This window comes from Dromiciops gliroides, chromosome 5 (assembly GCF_019393635.1).
Source record: "Dromiciops gliroides isolate mDroGli1 chromosome 5, mDroGli1.pri, whole genome shotgun sequence".
In the NCBI taxonomy this organism is placed as follows: Eukaryota; Metazoa; Chordata; class Mammalia; order Microbiotheria; family Microbiotheriidae; genus Dromiciops; species Dromiciops gliroides.
This window is the reverse complement of record NC_057865.1, coordinates 287,417,624-287,438,070: the sequence shown is the minus strand read 5'-3', so window position 1 is coordinate 287,438,070 and position 20,447 is coordinate 287,417,624. Positions and strand designations below refer to the sequence as shown.

General features: G+C 56.6%; 1 protein-coding gene across 1 annotated transcript in view; it reads left to right on the top strand.

The window, feature by feature from the left end:
- The window catches only part of MYH9 (myosin heavy chain 9), an 81,111-nt gene extending 62,972 nt beyond the window's left edge, over positions 1-18,139 (top strand). The window contains 29 exon segments of the mRNA XM_043968580.1: positions 300-414; positions 2,480-2,673; positions 2,995-3,116; positions 4,363-4,432; positions 5,620-5,780; positions 6,238-6,346; positions 6,667-6,798; positions 7,544-7,750; positions 8,567-8,704; positions 9,286-9,409; positions 9,983-10,053; positions 10,056-10,100; positions 10,103-10,158; positions 10,515-10,727; positions 10,879-11,026; positions 11,610-11,809; positions 13,088-13,199; positions 13,509-13,661; positions 13,992-14,240; positions 14,353-14,565; positions 15,054-15,266; positions 15,398-15,559; positions 15,670-16,011; positions 16,098-16,305; positions 16,421-16,534; positions 16,619-16,722; positions 16,724-16,796; positions 16,929-16,976; positions 16,979-18,139. Of these exon segments, the coding sequence (XP_043824515.1) occupies positions 300-414; positions 2,480-2,673; positions 2,995-3,116; positions 4,363-4,432; positions 5,620-5,780; positions 6,238-6,346; positions 6,667-6,798; positions 7,544-7,750; positions 8,567-8,704; positions 9,286-9,409; positions 9,983-10,053; positions 10,056-10,100; positions 10,103-10,158; positions 10,515-10,727; positions 10,879-11,026; positions 11,610-11,809; positions 13,088-13,199; positions 13,509-13,661; positions 13,992-14,240; positions 14,353-14,565; positions 15,054-15,266; positions 15,398-15,559; positions 15,670-16,011; positions 16,098-16,305; positions 16,421-16,534; positions 16,619-16,722; positions 16,724-16,796; positions 16,929-16,976; positions 16,979-17,046 (4,164 nt within the window). The 3' untranslated portion in view covers positions 17,047-18,139.
- The last annotated feature ends 2,308 nt before the right edge of the window (positions 18,140-20,447 follow it).

The following is a 20,447-nucleotide window of genomic DNA, read 5'->3' as shown; positions in this document are numbered from 1 at the left end:
ATTTGTATATGTCCTAAGAATTTCCACTTTTGCTCCCAGGGGGAATATTTTCCCCAGGCATTTTGGTCATCTCTGTGGATAAATCCATTCTCTCCACATGTGGATGTGACCACATGCTGAAGTGTTCCCAGTGGTTAAACTCTCTCATTCATGCGGTCATTCCCAATTTCTGCAGACCAGCCTTGCCACGAGCAAACACAGGGTCCTTCTGGCCAGTGGTGTTGGCTCTCCATTGTCCTTGGATGTCCGTCCCCAGGCTGCCCCGTTCTGGTGATGGCTTAAGGACCTTCCTCTTTCAGGTCGACTATAAAGCAGATGAATGGCTCATGAAGAACATGGACCCCCTGAATGATAACATCGCCACGCTTCTCCATCAGTCCTCAGATAAATTTGTCTCCGAACTTTGGAAAGATGGTACGCCCTTTACCCTCCGGAGGCTTGTTCGCTTTCTTTGTGGGCAGAGCTCCAGGCGAGGTTTTTGTAACTTGGTCTTTCCAAGTAGCTTCCGTCATTAGTTACTACTGTGCAAGGGACTGAGCTGGAGTCGCCCATCTACCACGCTCAGCCACGTACCCAGCAGTCCCTAGGGAGCCTTCAGGCCAGGACTATACCCCCACCCCATCTTTTTGTCTCTGTGTCTGGCTGTACCTCTCTCTAAATGTGGGGATTTTCAAGAGGGTGGCACACCTTGAAAAAGGCTCCTGGGGCGGGGCGCGGGATTTCCTTTTGCTCTTCTCATAGCAGGTGAAACTCTTTTAAGTGTCTCTTAATTTTGTTGTTGGTTTTTCCTTTCCTTTGTCTTGGGTTTTGCTTTAATGTCTCTGTTCCAGAGATGCAGAACACTCAGAGAGCTTATTTCTATCAACACTTTCCAATTCTTCATCTAGAACCAGGTGACTGGGCCACCCAAGTGCTCTGCTCTGTGTGTGTGTGATGCATTTTAGAGACGAGCAAAGAATGGAGTGCTAGATACACTCTGTTCCATTGGAGTCTTCTGCTCCTCTTGGGCTTCCCACCTTGCCCTTGCTCTTAGTGACCTCATGACCCCTTCCCTGCTACATTCCTCAGTCAGATAGATGCTGAGTCTAGATGCTTGTGAAGTCCATGCAGCGAGATGGTTCCCAAAACCCTTGAGAGAAAGGCGAGTGGCACTCTTAGTGCTTGGATGTCAGCAGACACGCAACAACCTGAGTCAGGGAGGGGGCTGGTGCCTGTGGGATAAACACCGGGCATTGGCAATGCTGGCTCTGAGCCCCTCCTTAGCTCCTGTGGGCACCCTGGGTGTCAATGGGAAACAGCTCAGCCCTAAGAAACCTTGGTGGGCCACTCGGAATGGGCTCCCTTAGATCTAGGTCAGAATCCCCACCTGCTTTAGTTTGCCTCAGCCAATGCTTTTGCCATCTACACAGAGACTGTAAGGACCTATGGCATCACCAAGATATGTTAGTGGAGTGTCCTTTTCTGAATTCCATTGCCCTTGGACAGTGTACAGTTGGGTGTCCCAAACCGAATTTTTGCTGCTGCGTAGTAGTAGTATCAGCCTGGTTCTTTTTACAGCTGCTAATGACCTGGGGCAGCTCAAGGCTTTGGAGAAGTTGGAGAATCCCCAAAGCTTTGGGCTACTTATCACTAAGCATCCTATTCCATGTGGGTTTCTCCTGTTCCCACGAGCTCTCCAAGTCCCTTCCCTATTTTCTTTTTTCCTCCTTCCTTCCTTCCTTCCTATTTATTAGGGTTAAGTGACTTGCCCAGGGTCACACAGCTAGTATCTGTCAAGTGTCTGAGGCCGTATTTGAACTCAGGTCCTCCTGACTCCAAAGCTGGTGCTCTATCTACTGCGCCACCTAGCTGCCCTCCTATTTTCTACCTTTAGGTTCAACATCCCCAGGTGAGGAGCCCGTGCAGCCTAGAGCACAAAATAGACAGGGCCCCTCAAGCCCCTGGGTCACTGCTGTTGGTAGATGGGGGGCCAGTGTCCTTCAAACAAATCCCATTTCAGCTCCTGGTTTAAACCAGCTTCATGAAACTCAGAGAGCTGAACAGGTTTAGGGCTTTCTCTATAGGTCAGGTCAGTCATATAACTTGGAAGGATTTCATTTATGTGCCATTAGCCATTTTTGAGCATAAAACTAAATTTATCATGGTCAGACTTGGGCCTCGATTCCAGCATAGATCCCTGTTGGGAACAGAAAAAGAGATTAGAAGGGAATAGTGCTCTTAGTGTCTCTTGAAGCATTTGGGCTGAATTATCTGGAAGAAGATGAAGATTGGTGGTCATTCTCTGCTGCTTTTTGTCCCAAAGACCAGGTTTATGTGAATTCACAACTAGTCTGGGAGATCTGTGTAGAGACAAAGCAAAAGCGTCTCGCTGCTTCTTGCCCCCCCCCCCCCCCCCCATCCTTCCTCGAGCCTGTTTGTCTGCTTCTCCTGCTTTTCTCTCAGTGGGTTGTTAATCACCCTTTGCGCACACTCTTTGCAGTGGATCGCATCATTGGACTTGACCAGGTGGCCGGTATGTCTGACACGGCTCTGCCAGGAGCCTTCAAGACCAGGAAGGGCATGTTCCGCACAGTCGGGCAGCTCTATAAGGAGCAGCTCTCCAAGCTGATGGCCACTCTGAGGAACACTAACCCCAACTTTGTCCGCTGCATCATCCCCAACCACGAGAAGAAGGTGAGGTGTTTCTCTCGGGAAAGAGAAGAACTCCCAGCCTCGGTTAGGAGGTAGAATTCTAGTTCTGATCCTCTTTCTCTGCAGACCCTTTGGGGAGGCTCCCCTCGGTTCTTGTTGGAGATGCTGGATTGTGACCTATTAGTTCTGTTCCTTTTCACTCTTAGCATCTTCCAGCCCAGAGTGATCTAGTTTCCAATAGTGACCCACTGAGTCTCGGATGTTGAGTATCCCATTGCCTGCTTGTCAGCCTGAGAGGGGACCCTTGTTGTTCTTGCTTATTCACTTGGTGTGGAAACATCACCACATCGTTTCCTTTTCCAGGCTGGCAAACTAGACCCCCATCTTGTCTTGGACCAATTGCGCTGTAACGGCGTGTTGGAGGGCATCCGCATCTGTCGCCAAGGCTTCCCCAACAGGGTCGTCTTCCAGGAGTTCCGGCAGAGGTCAGTCTGGATCAGTGGCTTCTGCAGCTCGCTTGACCTAGGGGTTAGAAATGGCTCCCTGGGGGCCGTCCTTCATTTCCCTTTTTTGGTCCCCAGCAGAGCCAAGGTCGCACCCTTTCGAGTGCTCCAGGTACCCCTCTGTCATGCTACCTTACTCAAGTCAAGACACTTGCGTGTGGCCCCTCCCTGGAACAAGCCCAGAGTTGTGAGACTTGGAGGAAGACGCTGCTATTCCTCTTGGGTCTGTGCCTCTGAGGCAGTGTCGGTGCCCTAGTCACGTGGTCTCTGGGAGCCGTGGAAACCCCTCTCCTGCACTTAATGATATTGAGAGAGGGAGAAAAGTCAGCACAGTGGACTGACTCAATTGATCAGCACGTGCAAGAGGGCACAGATGTGCTGCTCTGTGATTCCTGTGGACCTCGCTCCACAAAGGGAGTGTCTGATTTTCGAGTCCTGCCTGATCTTTAGAGTCCATTTTTTTGGTCCATCGTTGTTCTTGCCCTTTGCCTTGTTCTAGTTCCTCTGTATATGGTTTCCTTGTCTCTGCTGACTTCAGTCCGCTTCAGTTCATGTAGATCTTCACAGCACCGTAATAATCTGTTACGTTCGTGTGCCAGTTTAGCCATTCCCCAACTGATGGGCATCTATTTTGTTTCCAGTTCTTTTCCATTCCCCAAAAGTGGAAGTACTGGGTTTATATACCATGTAATGGAGTATCTGGTTTTTACCACTTAACAGCTCCACCAACAATGTATTAGGGTGCTTATCTTCCCACCATCTCTCCAACACTGACTGTTGCCATTGGGATAGGGTCATTTTTGCCAGTTTGCAGGGTATGACAAGACCTCAGGGTTGTTTAGATGTACATTTGTCTTATTACTGATTTGAGACATTCTTTTGTTGGTTGTGAATACTTGGGCAGTTCTTCTTTGGAGAACTGTGTGTTCATATCCTTTGACAGCTTCTCTTAGAGAAGAGCTGCTGTCCCTGGCCTGTGATGGGAAAGGTAACTCACCATTCCCACCCTGAGTTCTTGTATCATGTGACATCCCTGCCATATATCCTGTTACCTGAGATCTGCTGCTTGTCTTTCTTCATTGGGAGAACTTGTTTTTCATATTCCTTTGTTTGGACAGTGATCTCCATTTTACACTTGTCTCTCCTGCATTTGTGCTTTTCATGTCTGTTAGAAATGAGTGTGAAAGTTCTCGGTCATCGGGGCTAACGTGTCTTTCTTCTGCTTCAGATATGAGATCCTGACTCCAAATTCAATCCCTAAGGGTTTCATGGATGGAAAACAGGCGTGTGTGTTGATGGTAAGCCAGGATGCCAAGTCCCCTCCGCCCTCCCTTTCCTCCTCCACCCTCTTTGTGGCTGGGCTGATACACTCAAAATGCTGGTCAGACCGTGCCCATTTCCCATACTGTACACCCCTGGGAGCTCCAGACAGAGCGTGAATTGAGGTGATCTGACAGGTAGCAACAGTCATGAGATTCTGGGCAGGACCTGTTCCTTTACTGATGAGGCCCAGGCAAATCAAGGACCCTGGAGTAGTGGCTGGGATTTGAATCTACACCCTCTCCCTCTCGAAGCATTGTTCTGTCTGCTGCTGCTGACAGCTGCCAAGGGAGCTTCTGATTTGTGTGTAGTCATTTCCTACCTGTGGATGTTCTCCTTGGAGAGGAAGGAGAAGCAGTTAGGAGAGAGAGAACCTGGTTTAAAATGACCCGGGAGCCGATGAGCATGGGCCAGTGAGCAGCACTCCATCCTCCCCATCTCCCCTTTTCCTTCCATCCCAGACAGACAAATTAAGTGAGAACTAAGTGGTAGCAGTAAAGGGGTATGGGTGCAGGGACAATAAGGGGGCAGAAAAGGGGAGATGGGGAGGACAAGGAGGAGGACACTCCCACTCTGGCTTTAGAGCTTGGATCCAGTGAATGCCTGGTAGGCATTCTGGAAAGGAGAGGAGAGGTGGACTGCCACTGTCCCGCCCTCTCTCTGGCTCCTTCAGCAGGACTGGGGCCTTAGGTGTTAGGGATGGTAGGGCTTCAGGGGGCTCTCTGCCAGCCCAGTGGTTTTTTGTGTTGCTGTTGTTGTTTGGGGTTTTTTTTTTGGTTTTTTGGTGAGGCAGTTGGGGTTAAGTGATGTGCCTAGGTTCACACAGCTGGTAAGTGTTAAGTGTCTGAGGCCAGATTTGAACTCAGGTCCTCCTGACTCCAGGGCCAGTGCTCTAACCACTGCACCACCTAGCTTGCCCCCAGCCCAGCGTTTTGAGGAGCCCTTGGTGGTGTGTTCTTTCCCCTGCCCATGCTAGCCACACATTTCCCCCTCTTCCTCATGCTCCACTCCTTGACCTGCTCTTAGCTTGAGAGAGGCAGAGGAGGCTGGGGGCCAGGGGCTGGGTGTGCCTGCTTCAGCATGCCCCATGAAGCCTGGGGGCTTTAGAGCCCTAAAAGCCCGGCTGTGCTGGGGAATGAAGCATGTTCGCTCTCCTCTCCTTCAGATCAAAGCCCTGGAACTGGACAGCAATCTGTACCGCATCGGGCAGAGCAAGGTCTTCTTCCGAGCCGGGGTGCTCGCCCACCTGGAGGAAGAGCGAGACCTGAAGATCACAGACGTTATCATAGGCTTCCAGGCGTGCTGCAGGGGCTACCTGGCCAGAAAGTAATTCTGCCCCTGTGCTGCTCCCCCTCCCCCCAGCAGCCCTGCCCTGCCCCCGCCCCCTGGGCTGCAGCCATGAGCGGTTGGGACTGAGATGCTGAGATCCTGGGGGGGGGAGGGGGGGGGCTGGGCTGGGATCTGGCTGGTGTGACACCAAGACTGGACTGTGTGGCTGCCCCCGTGACCTGCTGCTGCTGGGGCCACATTCATCTTCAGAATAAGCACAGCACAGACAGTGGGAGAGGGGCAGCTTTGGAAATAAAGGCTCAGGACGACTTCCAAGCGCCCTAGGGGGCTGCCGCCAGTGGGGCTCTCGGTGGGCTGGGGTGAGAAGTCCGATACGTTGTCCCTGCATAGGAGTGATTCTGTACCGCGGAATCACAGCAGGGTGGCCTGTCTGCGCCCTTCCTGGCTCCCACCCTCGGGGGCAACAGGCCTTACTCTGTGCTCCTTTGCCCAGGGCCTTTGCCAAGCGGCAGCAGCAGCTCACGGCCATGAAGGTGCTTCAGCGGAACTGCGCGGCCTACCTGAAGCTGCGGAACTGGCAGTGGTGGCGTCTCTTCACCAAGGTGGGCACGGTGTGGGGGGATCCTCGCTGGTGCTTGTGGGGCCTCGGACTGTCCTTGCCATCGTCCTGAGCCCTCTGGGATAAGGGGCGGCAGTCAGTACATGCCCCTCTAGTATTTGAGACTTTGTGGCCCTACGGAGTGCTCAGGTCTCAGCCCTGTCTGGCCGCATGGTGACCTGCAGGGGCCGTGCTGCTCATTTGGGCAGGATTACGTGATTCCAGGTGTCAGGAGCTTGAAGGCCCACCACCGCCTGGCCCTGGCAGAGGTGCCCCGTGCCCTGTGCATTCGTTCTCATTCAGTCTCCCAATTTGTGTCTGTAGGTCAAGCCCCTGCTGCAGGTCAGCAGACAAGAAGAAGAGATGATGGCCAAGGAGGAGGAGCTCGTGAAGGTGAAAGAGAAGCAGTTGGCTGCAGAGAACCGATTGACTGAGATGGAGACCCTGCAGTCCCAGGTGGGTGCCCACGGGTCCCTGGAACAGGGCCTCACAGCACTGGCCTTGATTCAAGACAATGGGAGGCAGGCCGCTGCGAGATGGGTCCCCCAAGGAGCCTACAGTTAACCACCACTTTGCATCAGTTTGTACAACAGCTTTTTTATCACCGAGCCTCTTCATTTGCATTTCTTTGCCATATTACTTACAACTCCCACATGCATTTTTGTGCCCCTGGATCCTCTTTGAGGTGTAGGCCTAGTAGTGGTATCTTGGTCAAGGGCCCACCCCGTGTGTGTCTTTGGCAGCTTCTTCCTGAGAATGGCCGGGCTGGTTCACAGCTTCACCAACCCGGCCTCCTTCCTCCATTGAGATGTGTCTCTTGTTCACACTGACACGCTGGCAGAGTCACTGTAATGTGCTTTGCAGCTCTTCTTCCAGTTACCGGCTGGCTAATGACTCCTTTTATGTCTTGGGTAGGAGACCTTATGAGCGAAACTTGCAGTAAAGATTTCCCTTCTAATCCCACCTGATGGGGAGCTCTCCTTGGCTCTGCCTCCGTGGCGTCCTTGTTTGTTGAAGCTCCGTTCTGGGCTTTCTTGGTCAGCTTCCCCTTCTTGATGCCTGTGACCCACCCGGTCTGTGCTTCAGGCTTTGGGAAGCCCCCAGCATGTGGGGGGGGGCAGTGTTGGAGAGCTCCCTTTCCCCCGGGAGGGCGTAGGACAACTGACTGGGAGCTGATCCTGGGGTGTGTTGTCTTTGGCAGCTGATGGCTGAGAAGCTGCAGCTCCAGGAGCAGCTCCAGGCGGAGACAGAGCTGTGTGCCGAGGCTGAGGAGCTGCGGGCCCGCCTGACGGCCAAAAAGCAGGAGCTGGAGGAGATCTGCCATGACTTGGAGGCCCGTGTGGAGGAGGAAGAGGAGCGCTGCCAACACCTGCAGACGGAGAAGAAGAAGATGCAGCAGAACATCCAGGTGAGGCTGCCCATCTGGGAGGGCGGGCTCAGGCTAGACCCTGGGAGGGCAGGCCTTTTTGTTTTGTTTGCAGGGGCAATGAGGGTTCAGTGACTTGCCCAGGATCACGCAGCTAGTGTCAAGTGTCTGAGGCCAGATTTGAACTCAGGTCTTCCTGAATCCAGGGCCTGTGCTTTATCCACTACACCACCCAGCTTGCACACCCCCACCCTACTCCCGGAGGGCTTTCTGAACGGATTTAAATGCCTGCTGTGTGCTGCTGACCAAGTGCTAACTGTCCCTGCCCTCAAGGAACTTCCATTTGGGTGAAGGAATGAATGAGAAGGACCTAGCTACACTTAGGATTGTGGTTCACATTCTGAGTGTATGTTTGTTGTTGAACCCCAGACTCTGACAGGTCATCCAGTCTGCTCACCCCCCACCCCCGTTTTACAGAGAAGGAAACTGAGGTCCCGAGAGGGAAAGCTTTTTGCCCAAAGAGACAGTAAGATAGTGCAGAGCTGAGCCTCCCACCCAGGAAGTCCCGAGAGGAAGGCGGAAGAGAAGAGAGATCATTAGAACCCATGAACACCCAAAAGTTTGGTGTGAGATGAAACCGCAGCATCCACAAAGGAAGGCAGGGGACGCTCTGGATTCCTAAAGGGAGCGACCTGCCAGGTCAGCTCAGCAGAACCTCCCAAGAAACCGAAGTGGAGAGCCCGGTGTGCTCTGGGGCGCTTCAGAAGAAGGCTCCGAGTGCTGACCAGGGCAGCTGCTGGGCATGAAGGCTGCGCCGGGCGAGGCGCTTCCTTCACTTTGTCTTGGGACTCTTTTCAGGAACTGGAGGAGCAGTTGGAGGAAGAAGAAAGTGCAAGGCAGAAGCTGCAGCTGGAGAAGGTGACCACAGAAGCCAAGCTGAAGAAGCTCGAAGAAGATCAGATCATCCTAGAAGACCAGAACTGCAAACTTGCCAAGGTGAGTGGGCCTTGGAGTCCAGGTGCTTAATTACTGCTTGGGGATGGGGAAGCCCTCAAGCTCTGTAGCCCCCTCAGGGGAGGCTGTGGTTATCACCACAGGACAGATCTAATGGTCCAGAGGTGGCGCACAAGAGAGACCGATGAGAGCTGTGTTCCCACTGCACAGAGAGGACAGTTGAGGCCTAGTTTGGCATTTGGCCAAGAGCCTCCTGCTTAGTCCAGGAGCAGCAGGTGGTTCTGCAGCCAGCAGAGCCCCAGCCCTGCTGGGCCGGGGCCGCTGTGGGAGTGGTGTGTCTAGAGATGAGGGTCACCAGGATGGTAAAGGGGGAGTCGGGCTGGGCTGTCCAGGACAGCCATCTTCAACTTCAAGGCCATAGCCTTGTTTGGCTGGTTCCTGGGCAGAACCAAGAGCACTGAGGGACATTCCAGGGACGCTGGTGCTCAGTGGCGAGCCTCCTCCCCATCCTTGGAGGCCCCCAGGCCTGGACTCCCCACTGTCTTTGGCCTCACTGGGCTCCTGGGCTTGGAGCAAGGATGTCGCTCTGTGATGGGCTCAAGCCTCCATCTTTCCCTTTCCAGGAAAAGAAGTTGTTGGAGGACAGGATCTCAGAGTTTACCACCAACCTCACGGAAGAGGAGGAGAAGTCCAAGAGTCTGGCCAAGCTGAAGAACAAGCACGAGGCCATGATCACCGACCTGGAAGGTGAGGGGGGGGCGGGCGAGGCCTCACTGGTGCTCACTCCCTGCGGAGAATCCTATGGCCCTGGAGCACGAGTGGGGAGGTTAGAGAGCACGGCTGCTTCTCGTCTTCCCTCTGCTGGTGGTATTTGTGAAGTAGAAATAAGGGTCTTCATTCAGGAGGACCTGAGTTCAAATCTGGCCTCAGACACTTGACATTTAACTAGTTGTGTGACCCTGGGCAAGTCATTTAATCCTCATTGCCCTGCCCAAAAAAGGAGGGGGGCTCACCCTCCCAGCGTCTGAGGGTTTAAAGCCCTCCCTGCATGGGAGAGATTTGCCCTTGGCATTCATGCCATCCAGTCCACACAGGGGTTGTTTTTCTGCCTGGGAGCCATGTGCGGTGGGGGGGAGACTACCAAGTGGCCTGAGGCCCTGCTGGGACACAGAGGAGCCATGGGAGGTCCTCCCAGTATTCCAGAGGGCGGGTACAGAGTCTGCCAAGCACCTGCGCCCCACAGGCCATGAGTCTACCAGAGGGTCCCAGTCAGAGAGACAGCCAGAATGAGCCCTTCACACCTCTCTCCCTGCTCCTCAGAACGCCTGCGCAGGGAGGAGAAGCAGCGGCAGGAACTGGAGAAGACCCGGCGGAAACTGGAGGGAGACTCCCCACAGACTTGAACGACAAGATCGCAGAGCTGCAGGCCCAGATTGGCAGAGCCTCAAGATGCAGCTGGCCAAGAAAGAAGAGGAGCTGCAGCCGGACCAGGCTAGGTGAGGGACCGTGGCCGTTGGCCTACAACCACCGATAGGAGGACGTTCAGTGAGGGCCGCGCCAGGGCGTGCTATCCAGGAACCTCGACTTGAGAGAGCGAGGGAAGGGAAGCAGACAGACGGGGTGGGGTCAGGGGTGGCAGAGATGAGAGGACCAGAGAGGGGACCACAGGAGTCTTGCTGGCCGGGACCCAGGGAGTGAGTTGCATGGAGCTCAGCAAGGCCAGGCCTTTATGTAGGAAAGGATGAGGCCCAGCCCCGAAGGGGGGGGGGCTGCCTCATGGAGGTCCGAGGCTTGCGCCCTGTGGCCAGGCCTCTCCTGGGAGTCTGACTTGCCACTGCCTGGTCTCTTACAGAGTGGAGGAGGAAGCGGGTCAAAAGAACCTGGCCCTGAAGAAGATCCGTGAGCTGGAATCCCAGATCTCCGAGCTTCAAGAGGACCTGGAGGCCGAGCGGGCTTCGCGTAATAAGGCCGAGAAGCAGAAGCGGGATCTGGGCGAGGAGCTGGAGGCGCTGAAGACAGAGCTGGAGGACACCCTGGACTCCACTGCCGCCCAGCAGGAGCTCAGGTGGGCATTTGTGAAGTAGAAATCAGGGTCCTCATTCTCCTCAGTGAGGCGGGGGAGAAGGGCCCAGGCACACCGACACACGGGCCCACAGCTGAGGCGGGAGCAGGGGCAGCCTCACCCCGTGCTAAGGGCCGGACCTTTCTCTGCCCAGGTCAAAGCGGGAACAGGAAGTGAACATTCTGAAGAAGACCCTGGACGATGAGGCAAAGACCCACGAAGCCCAGATCCAGGAGATGCGGCAGAAGCACTCCCAGGCCGTGAGGAGGCATGGCCCGAGCAGCTTGGAGCCAACCAACCGGGTAGGAGGGGTCCGGCCCGTGCTGGTGCGGGGCGGGGGGCAGAGGGTCAGAGCATGGGTCAGCCCAGGAGCCCATGCCACCTGAGGGCTGGCTGCAAGGGGACTGCGAGGTGCAGGCCCTCTAGTTTCATAGTGTGAGACCCCTGGGGGCCCCGGGAGGGCTGGATGACTGACACGGAGGCTGCAGGGCCTGGGACCCCCTAAGCAAGAGCAGCTCTCCCTCCCGCTGTGCCAGCCCATCCTGATGCAGCCCATTTTAGAGGTGTGGGTCCTTGGGAGGCCCCAGACGGGAGCAGCAGAGCTAACAGTGATGGGCGCCTGCTACCCTGGGGGCCAAGTCGGGGACCGTCAAGCACAGGCCGAGGAGGGTTGGGGCCGTGTCTGAAGTGACCTGCCTGGCTGCTTTGCGGGCAGCCTCTTGTGAGGCCCCCTTGTGCTCATATTGCACCTTTCTCATGGGCTGGAGAATTGTGAGCCCTGGCTTGGTGGTCATGACCCAGCCTGTCCGGGGCTCCCCACTCTCCAAGCCCCAACCCCCAAGGGGCCCAACTTCATCCTGCCTTCTCTTTCCTCCCTCCCCCCAGGTGAAAGCTAACCTGGAGAAAGCCAAGCAGGCGCTGGAGAATGAGCGCACAGAGCTCTCCAACGAGGTGAAGGCCCTTCTGCAAGGCAAGGGGGACTCGGAGCACAAGCGCAAGAAGGTGGAGACCCAGCTCCAGGAGCTGCAGGTGAAGCTCACCGAAGGCGATCGGGTGCGGACGGAGCTGGCCGACAAAGTCACCAACGCTGCAGGTGCGTTTGCATGGGGCGGCGGCCTCACTGGGCCCCCTTTTGGCCAAGGCCCCCTCGCCCCCCAGGGCCTCAGCCTAGTCCTCCTCCTGGCCTCCCCCTCAGTCCACCCGCTGTTCAGCCTCCTCCTAATGGGTGATGCCTTGGCCACTGCGCCCCCTCCCTGCATCTCTCTGGGCCTGCGGCATTGCTGCGTGTGTCGTGTCCCCCCCCACCCCCCCAGTTTTTGTCCTCATCCCTTTCCTTTGGCCCTGCTGAGCGATCGGTCACATTCCTTGAGTCTTGGGGACATGGTTCCTCGGCATTCGCTTGCAGCCGCCCCCCTCCCTGTGCCTGACTGTCCCGGACCCTTCCCTCTCTCCTTAACTTCTCTCTGCCAGTGACTCTCAGGTAGACTTGTCCTGAACCTGCTTCTGGACCCCCACCTTGGTGTCTGTCCACTGGACGTGTCTTGAGTCATCATGGAACTCCACCCCCCGTGTGTGATTGTGCCTTCCCAATAAGTGTCCTCCTCCTGTGGGCACCACAGTATTTCAGGCCCTCATCCCCTCCTCATTGGTCTCCTTGCTTCATCTTCCCCCATTTCCCTCTGTCCCCATGTAGTTGCCTAGCGTTTTCCCAGTGCCTGGTTCTGACCATCCCCCTCCCTGCTTGAGGAAGGGTCAGTAATGCTTTATTACCTCTAAGGGAAGAGAGAGGTGCCCGTGCCTGGCACAGAAAGGTCACATGGTCTCCATCCTCTCTGCTCCCAGCTCTATGACATGACACGCTGGGCCAGGCTTGACCCCAGGCTGGGCACGCTCTCCCTCCTTGCCTTTGAGAGGGCTTTCTTAATAACCCAAGTTGTCCCCTAAGGGGGTAGGTAGCAATTAGCCTGTACTTGGGGGTGCTCAGCTCCTGCAGGGCAAGGATGTTGCCTGGGACAGAGCAGATGTGCAGTAAATGCTGGTTGTGCTGCAGTTGGCATTTGACCAGCCTCAAGCCCCAGTCACCAGGGGTAGGGGAGCACAGGGAGTTGTCCCCCCCAGGGGGCCAGAGCACCAGGCAGTTCCTCTTCTCTCCCTCCCAACTAACCCTTGGGGAAAGAAGAAAAGCAAGGCTTATCTAACAGATGTGCAACGAAGCGCAGCAGATTAAACACATAGGGTGTTAAAGGGAACATGGGATGGTCCGTGCTGGGCCTTGCTTTGACCACCTGTGGGTCTTGGGGGAGCAGAGCACCTCCTTGGGAAGGGCGGCTTGGCCGGACACTCACTCTGGACCCTTCTCCCGTGTGGCAGGTTGAGCTGGACAACATCACGGGCCTCCTTAATCAGTCGGACAGCAAGTCCAGCAAGCTGGCCAAAGACTTCTCTGCTTTGGAGTCTCAGCTTCAAGACACGCAGGTGAGTGTGGGGTGGGCTCAATTCAGCCTGCGTGCATCTCACCTCGGGACCAGGGCAGGGGCTATCCTTTTCCCCACCAGAGGTCATCCTCACTGGCTGCCCGGGGAGCCATCATGGCCTAGTGTGTGGAGAACTGGCCTCGGCTCCGAGCCATGGGATGGACCCTGGGGGGCCAGGGCCATGAGCCTTGTGGTGACCACGTGACCGGAGAGCAGGTGCTGGCCTGCCTCTCCCTGCCAGTGAGCTTCCCCTGATGCCACAGCGTGAGTAGCATGGGGGCCACTGTGGCCTGTCCCTCCTCATCTCTAGGAGCTGCTGCAGGAGGAGACTCGTCAGAAGCTGAGCCTGAGCACCAAACTGAAGCAGACAGAGGATGAGAAGGGCACCCTGAAGGAACAGCTGGAGGAGGAGGAAGAAGCCAAGAGGACTCTGGAGAAGCAGATCACCGCCCTCCATGCCCAGGTATGGGGGTTGCTGAGGCAAGGGTCAGGGGCACCTCGATCCCCTCCCTCTCCCCCTCCCAAGGTGGGCCTGAGAGCCGCCATCCCCAAGCAGGGCTCTCTCTTGGCCTGGCTCGGAGGCCCTCTGCCCACTGAGGTGTGAAGCCGGTAGGGAAGTACCTGCCCCAGTGCCCTCGGCCCTCAGCCAAAGGTGGCGCCTCTGGCCCCTTCCAGCCGTGACCCCTCGTGGCTCCCCTTCAACTGAACAGCGAGGCAGTGCTGGGCGTGCAGCCCTGGCCCGGCACCTCCTCCCCGCCCAGCTCACTGGTCGTGCGGCTGTGCCCGCCCCCAGGTGGTGGACATGAAGAAGAAGATGGACGATGGCGTGGGCTGCCTGGAGGCGGTGGAGGAAGCTAAGAGGAGGCTACAGAAGGACCTGGAGGGGGTGAGCCAGCGTTACGAGGAGAAAGCCGCAGCTTACGACAAGCTGGAGAAGACGAAGACGCGGCTGCAGCAGGAGCTGGACGACCTCCTGGTGGACCTGGATCACCAGAGGCAGATCGTCTCTAACCTGGAGAAGAAGCAGAAGAAGTTTGACCAGGTGGGTGAGGTGGCCCCTGCCCTCCACCCCTGTGGCTTGTTGGGGGGAGGGCGGTCTGATGACAAGCCCCCCTCTGCGGCCTGCACGGTGCCCACGGCATCTCCTCTTTCAGCTCCTGGCAGAGGAGAAGACCATCTCGGCCAAGTACGCCGAGGAGCGCGACCGGGCTGAGGCCGAGGCCAGGGAGAAGGAGACCAAGGCCTTGTCTCTGGCCCGGGCCCTGGAGGAAGCAGTCGAGCAGAAGGCCGAGCTGGAACGCCTCAACAAGCAGTTCCGTGCCGAGATGGAGGATCTAATGAGCTCCAAGGACGATGTCGGCAAGAGCGTGAGTGCTGGGCGCGGGAGTGCTGGGCGCGGGAGTGCTGGCCCGTGAGTGCTGGCGCAGATCTCTCTGCTTTCCTGCCCGCCCCATGCCCTTGGGGGCTTAGCTGGTTGTCAGAGGGCTGAGCCTGGAAGGGGCCCTTCTGGCCTGGAGAAAACAGGACAGAGGCTTGTGGCTCAGGCCATGACCCAACCAGGGCCAGACAGTCAGCCCTGCCCTTGGCTCTTGGCGATGTAAAAGGAAGGTTCTGCCCCAGGAATATCCCCTGAGTCACCCAGGTGTGCTTCCTCTGGGGAAGACCCAGAGGCCTGACGGCTGCACACCCTCCCTCCATCCTAAGCATAGGGCTCAAGCAGAAGCCTGTGGCTGAACCCTGGGACACAGACCCAGGCAGCCAAGAGGAAGGGGTGTCCCCGCCTAGTTTGGTTACCTTCCTGAGGGTGGAGAAGGGACAGCAGGCCGCAGCCCTGATCCGCGCCTCGTCGCCCCAGGTCCATGAGCTGGAGAAGTCCAAGCGGGCCCTGGAGCAGCAGGTGGAGGAGATGAAGACCCAGCTGGAAGAGCTAGAAGATGAGCTGCAGGCCACCGAGGATGCCAAGCTGCGGCTCGAGGTGAACCTGCAGGCACTCAAGGCCCAGTTTGAACGGGATCTCCAGGGCCGCGACGAGCAGAGCGAGGAGAAAAAGAAGCAGCTGGTCCGACAGGTGAGGCCCTCCGCCCCCTGTGACAGGCCCGGCCAGATGCTGGCAGGTGGGGGTCGGTCTGTGTGGGGTGGTCCCCGAGAGCTGGCTGGCAGGTTGGGGAGGCTCAGCTTCTTTCGTGTGTCGCGCCCCAGGTCCGGGAGATGGAGGCCGAGCTGGAGGACGAGCGGAAGCAGCGTTCTATGGCCGTGGCTGCCAGGAAGAAGCTGGAGATGGATCTGAAGGACCTGGAGGCCCACATTGACACGGCCAACAAGAACCGCGACGAGGCCATCAAGCAGCTGCGCAAGCTGCAGGTGAGGCACCCCAGCCCCCGCCAGCCTTGCCCCTGCCTGGAGCCAGGCGAGCGGAGCACACGGTCCCTCCCGCACCTGTCCCATCCTCCCTCTCACTCCTTGTCCTGCAGGCCCAGATGAAGGACTACATGCGCGAGCTGGACGACACGCGGGCTTCCCGAGAGGAGATCCTGGCCCAGTCCAAGGAGAATGAGAAGAAGTTCAAGAGTATGGAGGCCGAGATGATTCAGCTGCAGGAGGAGCTGGCGGCTGCCGAGCGTGCCAAGAGGCAGGCACAGCAGGAGAGGGACGAGCTGGCGGATGAGATCGCCAACAGCAGCGGCAAAGGGGCCCTGGCCCTGGAGGAGAAGCGGCGCCTGGAGGCCCGCATTGCCCAGCTGGAGGAGGAACTGGAGGAGGAGCAGAGCAACACGGAGCTGGTCAACGACCGGCTCAAGAAGGCCAACCTCCAGGTGTGTGTCCCAGTGGTGCCCCCCTCCTTCAGGGGCTAGGGCTCGAGACCACACGTGCCCACCCACCTTCCCTCACCTGCCCTCAGATCGACCAGATCAACACTGACCTGAACATGGAGCGCAGCCATGCACAGAAGAACGAGAATGCGCGACAGCAGCTGGAGCGGCAGAACAAGGAGCTCAAGGTGAAGCTGCAGGAGATGGAGGGCACGGTCAAGTCCAAGTACAAGGCATCCATCACGGCCTTGGAGGCCAAGATCGCCCAGCTGGAGGAGCAGCTGGACAACGAGACCAAGTACGCCCTCCTGCCTCCTGGACGCTGTTCTTGGGGGGGGGGGTTCCCAGGGCAGGGCGGGGGCTGTGGGCCCTCAGCCTCACTTCCCACTGACCAGCACTTCTCTGGGGGGCCAGGAGCGCCAGGCGGCCTGCAAGCAGGTGCGGCGAGCTGAGAAGAAGCTCAAAGACGTGATTCTGCAGGTGGATGATGAGCGGCGCAATGCCGAGCAGTACAAAGACCAGGTGGGTGCCCCTGCCACCCCTCCCCCTGCCTCACCGTCCCATCTCCCCCCCCCCCCCCCCCCCCCCATGACGGCCCTCTGCTCCACAGGCAGACCAGTGACTGTGCGGCTGAAGCAGCTGAAACGGCAGCTGGAAGAGGCAGAAGAAGAGGCGCAGCGCGCCAACGCATCCCGAAGGAAGCTGCAACGGGAGCCTGGAGGACGCCACGGAGACAGCCGAAGCCATGAATCGGGAAGTCAGCTCCCTCAAGAACAAGCTCAGGTGAGGCCCCTGCCCCAGGCTTGGCAGAAGGGAGAAAGGGCCAGGGCTCCACTCATGCAGGCTGGGGGGGAGGGACCCAGCTTGGGCTCCCAGACCGTCCTGCTGATGCCTCGCGCCCCCCTCTCCCCCTTTTCTAGGCCGTGGGGACCTGCCTTTTGTCGTGCCTCGCCGGGTGGCCCGGAAAGGTCCGGAGAGTGCTCGGACGATGAAGTGGACGGCAAGGCGGAGGCTGGCGATGCCAAGGCTACTGAATAGAAGTGTCCTGGGCCCCCAGGCCACCCAAGCTGGAAGCCGAGCCTCCCCTCCCCCCCCTTCCCTTGAGCCTGCTGTGACTGTGCCCCCTGTCCTGCCCTTCCCCATTGTGTGCCTTGGTGCAGGCCCTCAGCCTCCTTCCTCCTCTGAATCACATACCAAAGAGGCCCAGGCTTTGGGCCTCTGCCTGGGACACGCCTCTCCCCCTTGAAACCCCAGAGGCCAGCCGCATGGGCTGGGGATGGAGAGGGAAGAGGAAGATGGTTTCTATTCATCTATTTTTCTTCAAATTGAGTTTTGATAGTGAGAGCCCCAGGAAAGTCCCTGGCTCCCACCCCCATCCTGTGCTGTTGGCAATCACCACTGGGTGACCTCACAGCCCTGCGGCTCTATGAGCCCCAGACCCACAGGCAGGAGGGGGGGGTACAAAAGGGAGAAGATGGGAGGCCCCCAGGCAGCTGCCAAAGGTGACAGCCCCTTCCTTGTTCAAGTGCAATGATTATGCTCCCTTACATGACCCCAGCTTAGGGGCGCAGGGCCCCACAGGCTCAGGGGGAAGGGGACAGGCGGAGGTGGCCCACAGCTTCCCTGGGGCTTTTCCTGGTAACTCTTGGGGACCAAATCTCTTTAATGGTTCAAGGACTCTTCCCACCAAGCCTGCCCCTCCCCTCTCATCCCCCTCCAGGGAAGGGGGAGCTCGTTCTGCACCCCCAAAGTCCTTAGCCCGCACAGTCCGTGTCTCTCTCAAGAATAAAAGAAAGCTCTTTATCACTGCCTCCACCCTGGGCTGTGGTTCTGGGGAGCGGTCTGCGTTTTCTCCACCATACACTGGTTGCTGGACTTGCCTGTATTCTTAACTGTATCGTCTGTGCTGCATTACTCAGACTCACCTACCTACGAGCAAAGGAAAGCCCCCCCCCACCCCAAAACCTAGCAAGCTGCATTATGCCCAAGAGCTCTGAAGTCAGGTCCCTCCCAGTGGCTGGCACGGAGAAATTCAAGTCCCGCCCATTTTTTATATAAGAAAAGTGCCTTAGTGTGTGCTGCCGCCACCGTGCGAGCCTCAATAAAGAGCACCACCTGTGCTGCAGTCGTGTCCTGCCTGTGTGCTTGTGTCTTCTGTGTGTGCACACGTGTGTGTGGAAGGGAGCGGCTTGGGGGGGCGGGGGGGGGCTCGCTTCAGCCATCCCTCCTCTCCCCGTGGGCAGTGGGAGGGGCCACTTAGACCAGACTCTTCCTCCCCTTCCTCATTTTCTTTCCCAATAGATGGAGGGAAGCAAAAGCAGCCAAAAGGCACCTAGGAGCTGAGAAACCCAGGGCAAAACGAAGTCGGGGCACAATTGTCTTCCCTCTAGGGACTCTGTGATCCTTGGAGAAGGGTGAAGCGCTGTCCGGGATCCCCCCATGGGCATTCTGGGCCCTTCTCAGAATGCTGGTTTTAAGCAAATGCTCAATTTCAGGTAGACATAGTGATGGTCAAGATTCTCTCCCTCCCCCCCCCCAAGTCCACCAATGTCCTGAAATGGATCTGTGGGCTCTTGCCCCGGAGCAACATGGGTCCTTTGCAGCCGTGTGCAGAGCCTTGTAGGGACATGAGGGTGTCCCACTTGTGTAGCTGCCTGCGATGGTGAAGTGTCCCCGAGGGACTGGGTGAGATGCCCCTGGGGGCTGACGCTCAACAGCTCCTACATGGAGCCTTACAGGGCTTCTGATCCCACTGCCCAGATCACAGGGGCAACAAGCATTCAAGGGTCAATTCTAACCCAGGGCCTCTGAGGCCATCACTGCCATGGGGCTCTTGCCGAGATGTTTCCAGATTCCGGAGTCATCAGAGCACCTACATCATTGACCTGGGTGATTGGGGATATGCCTGCCCTAGCGTATTAACCCAAAGGCAGTTTTAGCTTCCTCCTCCCACCAGTATCAATTACAGGCCCATGAGAAGAAGCTGCCAAGTAGATGTTTTGGCTGGGAGATACAGCAGGTGCAGAGGGAGGGTGGGCAGTTTAGTGGCTAATCTCACGGGAGCTTGGCCTCCGCTTGCCGATTCTTTGGGCCTCTGTTTGCCTGGTGCATTCCCTGGTATTTCTTTTCCTTCTAACTTGCTCCCTGGTCAACTCTACTTTCCTTTTCTGAAGCAGACGACCAGTGGCCACACTTCCTTCTCAGCCTCCGGCCGCTCCTTGAAGGTGGTGCTCACCATGCCTGGTTTTTCCCCAGTTGACTGATAGAGCTGGGAAAAGAATTATGGAGGCGGGGAGAGATGGCAGGTAAACACCCCCATTTGGGGAAAGGGAAAGGTGCTGGTTCCCAGGTTCTCTCAGCAACCCTTCTTCCTGACCAGGGCAATTTCAGGATGTGAGAGATAGGAATAGCTTGGCTTCATGTTCCTGTTGTACTAAATAGCTGTGCCTCACTTTGCCTTACTGTGAGGGGGTAGATGGGACTTTGGTTCCTAGTGGCATTCCCTCACCTTAGATATTTTAAGGACCTGAGATGGTACAGAGGAGGCTGAGGTGAAGCCCTTGGCACCCCACTTTGAGCAGTAAGCAAATCTAGGTATGGGCTGGAATGGCCAAGGAGGGAAGAAATGGAAACCAATAACATTCATTCCAATGTGTGGGGTGCAAGGTTACCGAATCTCTGTCCATGGTCCTCTAGACCAAAACTTCTTAAACTGGGGGGGCTGTGAAAAATGTGGTGTGTACCTATTTTCTATACCTCCATGCCCCGGGTCGTGTGAAAATTTCTTGGGCCAAAAGGGGGCACGAGTGGGAAAAGTTTAAGAAGCCCTTATCGACTGATCATTTTTAATGCCAAAGCATATTTATTTGGAGGGGCCTTCTAGACTTCAGGAAAATATCCCGTGTGTGTGAGTGAGTATAGCTGAGAGAATTGTAAAGTTAGAGGATGTGATGAAAGGAGATACCATGTAAGGAGCTTTGCAAATTATACTGGAAAATTCTTTAGGAATGAACATTTTTGTGTGGGTGTCTTGTCAATCTGGTGAAGCCTCTAGACCCCTTTTCCAAATAAACGCATAAAATATGTGCAAGTTTTGTGGACCCTGGACAAAGAACCCATGCAGAAGGTGAAGAGTTGGTGCAATTCTGGGAGGGGCCTTAGAACAGGGGATGTCAGGATTAGGAGGATCCTTAGTAGACACAATGTTCAATTGAATCAAACTGAATACTATGTGGGGCATTGAAAAGCAATATGTGGCAGCTAGGTGGTACAGTGGATAAAGCACCGGCCTTGGATTCAGGAGGACCTGAGTTCAAATCCAGTCTCAGACACTTGACACTTGCTAGCTGTGTGACCCTGGGCAAGTCACTTAACTCTCATTGCCCCGGAAAAAAGGGGGGTGGGGTGGGAATATGTGCACACAGATGATGAAGAGAATG